The sequence below is a fragment of the Callorhinus ursinus genome, unplaced genomic scaffold (assembly GCF_003265705.2).
Source record: "Callorhinus ursinus isolate GAN/ISIS: 27379988/994484 unplaced genomic scaffold, GSC_fseal_2.0 scaffold21, whole genome shotgun sequence".
In the NCBI taxonomy this organism is placed as follows: Eukaryota; Metazoa; Chordata; class Mammalia; order Carnivora; family Otariidae; genus Callorhinus; species Callorhinus ursinus.
The window spans coordinates 7,233,654-7,246,053 of NW_027397083.1; the positions used below are offsets into that span (position 1 = coordinate 7,233,654).

The 12,400-nt window shown below is 39.6% G+C and overlaps 1 protein-coding gene across 1 annotated transcript in view; it reads right to left on the reverse strand.

The window, feature by feature from the left end:
• HSD17B12 (hydroxysteroid 17-beta dehydrogenase 12) overlaps positions 1–12,400 on the reverse strand; it is a 171,573-nt gene that overhangs the window by 33,283 nt on the left and 125,890 nt on the right. The window contains exons 5-6 of the mRNA XM_025878361.2: positions 10,545–10,609; positions 9,668–9,712 (exon numbers count right to left, since the gene is read on the reverse strand). Of these exons, the coding sequence (XP_025734146.1) occupies positions 9,668–9,712; positions 10,545–10,609 (110 nt within the window). The remainder of the gene's footprint in view (positions 1–9,667; positions 9,713–10,544; positions 10,610–12,400) is intronic.

Consider the following 12,400-nt stretch of genomic DNA (forward strand, 5'->3'; position numbering starts at 1 on the left):
ATATTAAAATGTAACCATCTTAGTATTCTTAAATATTTCTCACATTTTTGGGGCAATTATTTGCACTGTTTTTGTAATTAGAAAAGCCCCTACAAATAATGTTATTTCTAAAAGAAATTAACATGAATAATTTTTTTTTCTCTTTTACTTCTCTGATATCAGTAGTCAAGAGCTCATAGAAGGAATTTTATTTTATACCCAAAAGCCAATTTAGGCTTCCCTGCATTTTAGTTTATTATGAAAACTTGTCCAAGCAAATTACACAAATTATGCAAATTGTTTTACATGCAAGTGATTTATTTTTATAAGCAAATTATTTTTGTATCACATAACCTCTGGCATTTGGTCAGTTTCTGTAAAGAATAGGACAAAGAAAACAGTACTGTATTATGCTCAAGAAGACAAACAAAAACCCAAATGGAAAGATTAAAATTCAAGGTCACTTAGTACAATAAGGAAACAAATACTGTCACCTACATCACCATTATATATAAATAGAATTTAAAGTGTAACAACTTAACCCTAGATCTGGGCAAAGCCCCAAGAATCCAGGCTATTCATATAAATAATTAGGTCATCACAAATCATCTCTTTGTCCACATCTGCCCTGCCTTCTAGCCCAGAGAAACCTGCGTGGAGTAAACAGGATCTGAATTCAAGCAACTGAAACATGAACTCATACGAATTAGAAGGAAATAGATACAAATGCCTTAAATAAGCTTTCAGTTGGAATCATTAACAATAATTTGAAAAATCATAGTCTGGTAGTGAAAAGAATTACATAAAATAACAATGATGTTACACCATGCCTGTTTGGGAGAAATTAGAGGGTGACTCATTGGAAGTCATGCTGGAATGGCACCGCACACATTTCCTTTAGAAACTGTGTAATTTGAGCTCCGTGGTACTGAGAATACAACATCCTTAGGAATTCTTAGAATGTCACCTGTATGGCTAAAGGAGTACTTACTGTGTGGGGGGTAAAAAGCTTAATTAGGTAAAAATTTTCGAGTGCACTGAGATCTCCAAGTATTATTTCATTTTCCTCTTTAATAATGTTTTAAGTATGTGGAAGTTAAGAGCCCTCCTTACCATTGCCTCCCCCCATTTTACTTAATCTGAAATTCAACCCCATACCATAAAAAACAAAGTTTTTCCTTTTGTAATAAATTGCTTTGATATATGTTAAAATAATTGAACTGAAGAAAAGTAAAAGAACTTTCCAGAACAGAGAGGACTGCATGCCAATGGATAATAATGAATCTAAAGCCATAATCTATAACTCTAAACAAAAATTAAAAAACACATATACCACCGTACACCGCTTTCCAAGTTTAGCAATATTATGATATGCTAAGAGTTTCCATTACTTAATAAATTTTCCCCCCAAATAAGCTGACTTCTCAAAAAGTGACAGGTTTTAGGAGGAGAAAATAATTTCTAAAATTCTCAAAGAGATTTTTACATTTTCACCCATATATAAGGCATTTCTCCTATAAACTAGCTTTGCTTTGAGCTGGGAAGAACCTCAGAACCAATCTACAACCACTCACTCGTTTTTTCACAGATGAAAGCTATGCAGAGTGGTTGTTATGCCGTCTGGCAAACCCATCATTTTGTAGTTATGCCTGAGGCAGCCCTGTTACTATGAGACCCTAAGGGCTAAATGTACCCAATTATTTGGAAATTTTTAGGAGCATAATGATAGCGGCTTTCAAAATGGATTAAAAGACTCTAGAGACTAACTTGGAACGTCTTCATCTAGAAAAGCCTCAGGTGGGGGCCAGGGTTGAAGGTCATACTCTCCCTTCCCACAATTTATTAACTTCCCAGTGTTGTTAACTTAAATTCTTGCGGCAGCAGGGAGGAATACATTTCTTAGCATAATCCCTAAATTAAATACAATTAGAAGGATGAACAGAGTCTTCTAGATTTCCAAATTATTAGAGGGCTCCCTCTACTGGTACCGTATCACATGCCAAAGGCAAATGCCAGTAAGAAAAAGGAAACCAATGCTTCTCCTGGGCTTTTCATCCATCCAAACATTTATTATCTATGCCATGGGCCGGGCATAGCATTACACACTTCTGGCTGAGCCACATACGATGAACACATAGTGGCAGGAGCAGGAAAAAAATAGCTTTTCGAAAGCATGCAAAGCACTCTAAGTGCTTTGATTTCAGATAATCATAGGGACGGAAGAGACTGATTTAGTTAAAACCATTCTAATCCTTCAACTCCATCAAGCAGTTATTCAGTTTGAGTACACTGAATACCTGGAGTTACCCGCACAGGGGAATTCACACTCAAATGCCTGACAGGACTGGGTAGGTGACATAAAGGAGCACAGTGGACCTGACCGCAGGGGTGAGTGGGACTGCAGTGAGCTGGAGAGGGCAGGCCTCTTTACTCAGCAGACTCACCTGCTCGCTCCTCTGCCCTGCCCACTTACTGGCATGCAGCAGTTAGGTCCGCGTTTCCTCATTTTCAGATCTTCCCCAGGAGAAGCTAGACGTTGGGTGTGGAATACCCCAATTCTGAAAACACTGCCTGAACCAACTGAAATACGTTGGTAGGGCACATGCAAGCCAGACTATTGGTTTGCAACCTCTGGCCTAGAATCAGAAGGGGAACTCACCTTTGGCCCATTCCACTTCTGGCAGATCCAAAGACCACGAAGTTCTCACAATTTACTTGACTGTAAATATCAACGATGGATTTAATTCAGCCTTTTAGGGCCACATACAGTAAGTGGGTTCCTTATTCCCAAAGAATGAGGATTTTCAGTTTTGTAATTAGTTCATTTATTTATTCAAAAGCATCTGTTGGGGGCACTTGGGTGGCTCAGTTGGTTAAGTGTCCGCCTTCAGCTCAGGCTGTGATCCCAGGGTCCTGGGATCCAGCCCCGCATGGGGCTCCCTGCTCAGTGGGGAGCCTGCTTCTCCTTCTGTCTCTGCCTCTCTCTCTTTCTCGTGAATAAATAAATAAAATATAAAAACAAAACGAAAACAAAAATCATTTGCTGTATACCTGCCATAGGTGAGGCCCAGGGCTAGGGAACGGCAGAGAACAAAAAGAATGCGGTACCAGCACTCACGGGGCTTACAACCGGTAGAGAGGCACTACACTGAGAATGAACTGCTGAGTGAAGGAAAGACGTGCCGTGCGTGACGAAGCTCCGTGGCTGAGAGACCTGGTCGACTCTGGAAGGCTCCCCACCGGCCCCCAAGGACAGAACACTGTTAGTTGAGAACTGAAGGATGAGTAGCATGAGTCAAGTGGGAGACGGGGGAGCTTCCACGGAGAGCGAGCTGCCTGAGGGAATGCGAGGTTCAAGAGAGTGACGGGGCCGTGACTCGAATGCAGAGAAGTAGAGGGACACAGACCTGAGAGGAAACTGGAGAGGTGGGTAGCAGCCACGTCAGGTAGGTCTTTCCCTATAGGTCACATCAAGGAGTCGGGACTTGAGGACAAGAGGTCCTTGAAGGATCTTCCAGGAAAGTGACGTGACCTAATGTAAAATAACACTTCGGTTGGGGGACGGAGACTGGACTGGAGGGAGACAAGGTGCTGTAAAAAGGCTGGTTAGGCTGTTCCAGCAGTTCCCTCTGAAAAATTTAGGGGCTTCAAATTTGGAAGGAATCACAGGGCATGAAAAGAAGTGAGTTGACTTGCAGAATACTAAGGAGGGAGAACTAATTGGCCTTGATTGGGAGATATGTGTGTCTATGTGTCTCTGTGTGATGTCATGCTTCCTGTCTCCACGCTAAATATCTCTGGTTCTTTCGGCCAATCCTCATAAGACGTGGTTTCAAGCCCCCACTTTGGTTGAACATCTAACGAAGGAAAAACTAAATTCTGATCCCTTGTTTAAGACTCCTCCCCAACCCCAAATAAAACAAACAAAACCAGTGTACTGCACTATAAGTGGAGGTTGTTAATAAATTTTACCTTGGGTCACACCCCCACTCACTTCCTTCCTTGCTCTAAAAGAGGTAATAAAGAATGCTGGAATGTCCTCTCCATTTTGTCAGAATGGTAGCCTGCACATTTCCTGAGGGATTCAGGTATAGGCAGGGCCACTACCAATCATCCACCTTCACCGATACCAGTGGCAGCTTCAAGTTCCAGTACCATCAGAGGGAATAATGGTTTTCCCACCCTTAGATAAGAACTACAGGGAGATCATGGAACACTACATCCAAAACTAATGATGTAATGTATGGTGATTAACATAACAATATAAGTTAAAAAAAAAACTACAGGGAGTTTAGGTGGTATTGCTTGGGTAGTGTTCATCTGAAAAGGAGTGAAGAGTCTATGTTATCTTGAGGTCCTACAACTGTCATTAAAGGAACCTAAGAACCATCGGGCCTAGAGGAGGAAGGCAACTCCAAATTTGGCAGATGTTTAAATAAGTAATCTCAAATCCGAAACAAACAATGCAAGCAAGATCAGTTTTAGAACATGTCTTTCTTTGAAGTGGTGTGGAGCTCAATGTCCTGCCTGTCTGAAACCAGACTTGTATTTGTTTACCTGCCTCTGGGGTTGTGGGACTTCTCCCATTTCCCACTTCTTCTCCCATAGTAATCAATAATTGTACAATAATTTCCTTTGCAAATTCTCAGTATTCTGAGATGGAAAGCCCTCCAGGCATAAAACCACAGCTATTTTAGAGGAGTCTGGGTCAATATCTGGAGGCTTAATTATCTCTAAACACCACCATTTCTGGTCTGAAGGTCACTGTTCTTGAGGAGAAATAAGACTTACTTCAGATTTTAGTCACAGAGCATCTGAAATCACAAGAAAAAAAGCCCTGGCTAGTAGGATCTCTCTTCCAGTTGATGGCTGATCCACCTGCCCTACTGGTCAACTGTAGAGAACTTCCACACTACCCCTCTTCTCACGTTGGCACTTAACTGCTCAGCAGAGCACAAGAACGAGACGAAACTTAGCCCTGAAGGATTTGAGAGCAAAACTGTAAGGCAAGCAACAAGGCTTCTAAATACCGCTGGGGTTACTTTGACTAACAGCTTTATGTCTGATTAAGGGAAAGCCTCATTAAGCAAGTCTCAGACAATGGCCTGGGAAAGCCGAGCTGGACTGTATGATGACACATCAAGGGTCTATAGTCAAAACTATTTCTTCCCCAATACTCTTCTGGACCACTTACCACCACTTCATCTGGTGATGACCTATAATTTCTCTGATCAGGATATTTCACTTTTATTATTCCTCTGAGGAATGTAGAACTTATGGGACTTTTTATAATCATCTGACCTCCTAATACAGGAACACATGGACCAAGCCATAATCCTGGACCTGAAGGATCCAGGTCATTCAATGCTCGTAAAGTGGCACAGGACCTCCAACAAGAAGCTGGGGCCTTCCCCGGCAAACATCTCCAAATTAGGGGAACAAGCCCAAGGTCACAAGGGTGCACTGATTTCTCTGATCTTTCCTGGAATGCTTCTCGACCAGCCGGCCCCTATTGTGTGGTTTGGTGAGGAAATAAAACTTGGGCCAGCACTCATGATAAGAGGCTGTTTTCTTTCTTGTATAAACCTTTTGCAATATGCGTGTTATGACATTAGGCAGCAGATACCCATGCCCTAGTTCTCCTGATGTCCAGTCACCATAAAATCTTCGAAGATCCTAGAGCCAGACCAATTTTCATCTTCTTTTAAGTTACCCCAGGGCTCCCAACAGAAGTTACATTTCTACAGAAAATGGAGCCCCAGCCCTGGCAACATAACACAGTCAACTGAAGCACAATTCATCAAAATACACCAGAGGACACATGGCAGCAGGACTGAAGGACACTAAACCTGGGAGCCTCATGCAGAAAACCTTATCAAGGTGAACGCCCTTTTTTCAGTACAATGAAAATAAACACAGAGACCACGAAACACACACACCATGTCACTCTGTCACTACACCCACCTTTCTAAAATGTACATCAGATCACACCTTATTTCTGCTCTAAGGCTTCCCAGGGCTCTCCATCCTCCTGAACCCAGCACCCAAGCTCTTACACACGTGTCTCCTCACTCACCTTTTTGGCAGCTGGTTGGTCATCCACTGCACAGCCCTTGCCTCCCACTGCTTGAATCAAACATTCTCACCCCTCAACACTCACTGGTCAACTGTGGGACCGAGATGCCAACCCCACGGATCCTGTCTACAGCCCAACCAAGACCACCTGGCTGTCCTCTAGATGTTCTTAGTTCCACGATGAATCAAGCAAGAGTTTTGAACTGTTTTTCCACTAAAAGTGCACATCACAAAGGTACAGGAAAACGCATGTTTACACTAAAGATAAATTAAAGGATGATTATTCAGCTTGATGTAGAAGTGTTTTAAATAGCAAACTCCCTTAGTGCTTTGTAAATGGGACTTGATGTGCAAATATCGGGCTTACATACAAAAATGTGAAGCCTATATATCCAGCTCCCCTAGAGGTGACACTTCCCACCAATACGGTTCACAGTATGAAATGATGAGACACGTTTAATCAGTCAGCATGCGTCCCCCCCACCTCATTGCATGGGAACAAATACATACGCCAACATGAAAAGAGAAAACGGAAGAGGAAGAATGAAGAAGTGGGAGAAGCATTTTGCCATCTGTCAAGATCTTAGGATTGGTGCCTCATTCTTATCTCCCTGTTGTTTTTGAGAACCCGAAGGGTACCTGCAGCGCTGTTGGATCTGTACCGCTTTATCTGCAATGCCTCCCTGCACTACTCTTCTTCAAGCAGGGACATGAGGTGAGCGCCACCAGCACATCCTGCTCTGTGCTCAGAGGCCTGGAGGATGCTGTGTGTAGCCGAGGAGCACAGCAAGCCGACTGGTTCTCACAGGTCAAGGTCAAGACCCTGGCCTTTTATCATTAGTATTCTGTAGACTGCCAGCCAAAAAACACATGCTTTGGGAGACAGAGGAGGCCAGGCTTTTACATTATAAAGGTATACAAACATGTAAGTACTGGGGCACCTGGGTGGCTCAGTTGGTTAAGCAACGATCCTGGAGTCCCGAGATCGAGTCCCGCATTGAGCCCCGCATCGGGCCCCCCGCTCAGCAGGGAGTCTGCTTCTCCCTCTGATCCTCCTCCCTCTCATGCTCTCTGTCTTTCATTTTCTCTCTCTCAAATAAATAAAATCTTTAAAAAAAATGTAAGTACTGACAAGCAGGACATTACAGGAGAAAATACTAACATACCTAGAGTAAAAACGTGACACAGCTTATCTGACAGAGGAGTTAAATTTATAAGAAGACTAAATTTGTAGCTAATATCAACACTTCTATAAAATCAAATTTAAACACTTTAAACATAGTTTTTATCATTAACTCATTAAAATATATTATGAAATAATGTACATTGTTTTAACACCCATTATTTTTAGGCATTTGGCCAGATGTACCAGAAAAGATTATCAAAACAATAGTACACATCAGCCATTTCAAAAGGCAAAACCACAAAACAAATTATAGACCAGAATGTTAATTTTGATCAAAAAACTTTGCTTGCTAAAAAAAGAAGAAAAAAAAAACAACTCACATTTTTACGAAAAATCTTTAGTAACGTTCTTTAGGGCCCTTACTATGATTTGTGTCCTCTTCTAAGTGATTTGCCCATATTACCTTGTTCAATTCCCAAAACAACTCTGTGAGGTAAAGAGATTAACACCCTCAATTTACAGATGAAAACCTGAAGCACAGAGGGCAAGTAATTTGTTCAAGGCCATGCAACTAGTAAATTTGTAGACTGACTTAATTAACTTGAAACCTCACACAGATTATTGAAGAATGTTAACATTTATACAGGTGTGCCAAGGGAAATACCTTTAAAACTATACAAATATATTCATATCAACCATGTTTTAAAAGCATCCATTTTGTGTGGGGGTCTTGCTCCAAATCTACTCAAAGCTCCTCTTGTTGGTAGTTTACCTCACTTAAACTAAATCTTATGGTAGTACAAACCCTGGTTAAAAACAACAATGGAAAAGATACTGCGATTATTTCTTTTATAAAATTATTTGTCATATTACAATATAGTTCAGATGAGGTGCCTTTTAAGTAGCAAGCTACCAAATGTTACTTGGTATGCATACAGCCACAATGAAGCTTTTGTTCTGGTAGCTGATTTGTGTGGACCACCATAGTGCTAAAACTGTACAAAACCACATAAAAATTGAATTAACTAAGCACCTGAAAAGCAACATATATATTACTCAGGGAGAGGCACAGCCATACATGAAAAGTTGGACAAGGCATAAGATTTCAGGGTCCTTGCACTTGAAATCAAGCATGTAATAGATACGATTTCTCAGGACATGAAGACATAAGGAGAATTTTTCTTTAAACAGTCACAATAGAGCACAATAGAGAAAAAGATCAAGACTGTGCCATAAAGTGAAAATTGGTAATTAAGTTCTTTTTTATATTTATCTGGTTAATTCTAATAGTTTTGAGGTAGATATTTTTTGATTTCCTTAAATAGAACATTTAAGAGTTACTGAAGATGGATTTGGCTTTTCTGTCAGTACAAGGGCTCCTTAGCTGTGGTTTCACTTTCCAAGGTTTCAAGTTACTCACAGTCAACAGAGGTCAACTGCAGTGTGGAAGTGGATGATCCTCCCTGTGACCTATATCGTGAAGAAGGTCAGTAGCAGCCTAACACCAGGTCACTGCGCCTGCGTCTGTCCCCTCGCTTCATCTCATCGCATAGGCATTTTATCATCTCACAAGAAGGGTGAGTACAGTACAATCTGATATTTTGAGAGAGACAGACCACATTCACCTAACTTTTATTACCGTATATTGTTATGATTGTTCTATTTTATTATTATTGTTAATCTCTTACTGAGCCTAATTTATAAATTAAACTTTATCATAGGTATAGGAAAAAACATAGTATATATAGGGTTTAGTAGAATCTGTGGTTTCAGGCATCTACTGGAAGTCTCAGAACACATTCCCTGTGGATAAGGGGACTCCCATATGTTCACATTTGAAGTATTTGATGTTGCCTGAGGTAATATTTTCTGCTAGGCTAGAATGTATCATCAAGGTATGGTATCTTACTCTTAGTGACTGCTAACATAAGGAAAAGTGGTGCTCAGATGCTCATATTTGCTACCTATTCCCTATTCTTCCTTTTAGCACATTATTAGCCATGGTGCCTTTTATAGGCACATACAAGTAACATGCCTACCAACTAGAAACCAGAATAATGTTTATGTGTGGCTAATAAACATCACTCTCTTTACCTGATAGCCCCATCCTACCGCACAATGCTTTACCACAACATTTAATTCATCCACTTACATGGTCACAGGGGATACGAAATGGAAATAATTTACCAGTGAAGATCTGTGTGTAGATGAACACTTTGTAAAAACCAATCTTTGGCCCAAGATAGTTTGTGCAGTCCCAGGGCCTACCACACTGTTTGCATATGTTCAGTTGTTAAAAAGCAAAATTATACACTTGGTTGGTCTTCAGCTCTTTCTACTTCCCGAAGACATAAGGAAATAGACCCCCTTCACCTGGAATACATATTTACATGGAAATAGGAGCTGGCTGAAGTGAACAAACTGATCATGTGCTTTTTAACAGAATGAACCAAAAAAGGATGACGTATTTATAAAGAAGCTGCTTACCTTACAAACAGAAAGAACATTAATATTTATCAGATTCTTGATGGTCTGCAAAAGAAAATATTGATAATTTTATATACATATCATCATAGAAGTAACCATATTAGATATATATGCAAGTGATCTAGCGAACCACTGAACGTTTCCCCAGATAAAGAGTAGAGAACTGGAAAATGACAGGAGTCGGGGTAGAGAGGCAAATTTTATTTTACTCTCAGTGTTATAGTACTTTTCTACCAAAAGCAGCAATTCATGCTAATATGCAAAATTCAAGGTAGATGTATTAAGGAAAATCTGGAAGCGAAAGACACTAAATCTAAAATAAATATGCTATTTTCTTTCTGCTAATATCGAAAGGAGAAATTACTGAATCTGAGATTCTCAACAGTTTTTTAAAATTCACATATTTCTTCAATGATACGCTTTTCTAATTTTTATTAAAGAATTATGCATGCCTCAAGAATATAGCTTTCATTCTGGTAGGTTTACTTGAATCAACCATATTGCTATATATTAACATATTTATGATCACTAAACCGATGTTTAGAATCCTGACACTAAAAGCAAAGCTATTTTGATATAATAAAAATAGAACTAAGAGTAATACAATGAGTTATTATTGAACCTGGCACTATACTAATGAGGTTAGAATATTTTCTCATTCAGTCCTTCTAACATCCCTATGAAGTTGCCTACTTTATGGACACTAAACATGGTTGGGATCATGCCCAGGGTAACTCAGGGAACAAGCAGAAGAGCCAGAGTGTGAACCTCGGGCTGCTGGACTCCAGGGCTCACGGTGTGAACCATTATGCCACACAGCCTTGCCAATACTTGCATGCATTCTTTTTGTTACTTTACCATACAAAAAAAGACTTACATTGTCCAAGTCAGGAACGTCCAAAAAGTATTCAGGATACTCATATGACATTCCCACATTGTTCACTGAAATAAGATGAGATCGTTAGTTGGCTGACATACTTTATTTTACAGATTTATTGAAACAATGAGATTAATAATATCAAAACAAAATGACACATACAAAGACATGAAATCCTGTTTATGGCTGGAGTGCTCTTTCCCATACCTTTCCATCCAAAACCTATCATTATATGTCTAGTTCAAATGTCTTCTCCTTCATTAAGCCCTTCCTGTACCTACCAGCCAACCCCCGACAAAGGGACTTTTTATTTGCTTCAATTTCCATAGCCCCTTGGAGTGTGTGTACATTCTGCCTCTGTAATAGTTACCTGTAGATATTGTTTATCTCCTCTCTAGACTTACATTTTCATAATGTAGTAGAAAGAGCACTACAGTGGAAGTGACTAGAAACTGTAGTTTTACTAGAAATGGAAAGCATGTGACTTGGGATAAGTCACATATGAGATGCATCTCAGTTTCTTCATCTCTAACATGAAAGCTTGTTTAATCATTCAACAAATATTTGCCATACACCTGTGTACAAGACACGCACTAGGAACTAGACACACCAGGAAGAAGAAGGCAGTTTCTGGCATCATGGAAAATACTATGTTGTAGGAAGAGAAAGGCACTGAAGAAAAAGAATTAAACAATTATGTCATTAAAAAATACAGAGTGCCACGGAAGCCTACTCCTAGAGTCTGACCTCATCCAGGAAGTGAGGGAAGGCTTCATCGTGCAGGCAAAGAGAGTGGGCCAAACTAAATATCTCCAGTGGTTCATCCTTACCAGATCATAAACCCTGAAACATCATGTTTTAGTCTTTCTGTATCTTCCCTCCTCAGTCACCTCACCTAAGGTTGGAACAATTGAAAAGCCAAGAAAAAATTTATATATAATTCAATATATGATTAATACTCAGATACCCTATGGTTCTCCCTAGCTCCAGAAAGACAAACCCAAAATAAGGAACATTTGCAGGAACCAAGAAAATACATAAAATATATTGGAATTTATTTTAACTAATAATGAAATGGATCATCTTCTCTTTCTACATTTACTCACCATAACAATCCTATGAGGTAGTTCCTATTATAATCTCCCTTCTACATAGTAGGAAACCAAAGTTCACAGCAGTTAAATAACTTGTCAAAGGTCATAGACCAAAGTAAGGCTGGGACTTCCACTCTGGAAATATGACTTCAGAGGCTAGACTCTTTACCACTACATTAAAGCTACCATATGCCTTCACCCAGTACTCAGTTCAGGAAAAAAAAAAATCAGTAATAATTGGATAATAAAGAGAAATCTGGTAGCAATGTTTAATAAAACTAAAGTATTAGAAGAGAAAGGTTTCAGTAGCAAAAAGATAATGAAATTATGATCAGTCTGCAAAACTTAGAAGGAGCTGCGCCAAATAAACCTGACAATAGTAACACTTTTTCACTAGACTAAGAAAATTCGTAGTTTGAAATAACTCAATAAGCATTCTATATTTAGCAGTAAGCCAGTCACTTGAGGCTGAGTCTCAAGATTTTACTTGCACAACTTGGTGATGATGGACTGAACAACATCACTGAAACTTATCTAAAAATCTGAAAACAAAGGACAGTGGCAAAGCAAACTGTACTTAATTACAATTCATGCCCCATTTGAACAGGGATTATATCTAAACATAACTGATAACTGCAGGTCCAAATCCATTTTTAATTTATTCAACAGGTTCTCTACCCAACAAGTTCAAGGAATGGATTCTATAAAAGACCTTTTAACAGTTAAGGCTAAATTAGTTAAACGTGAGGCATTACGTTGCCT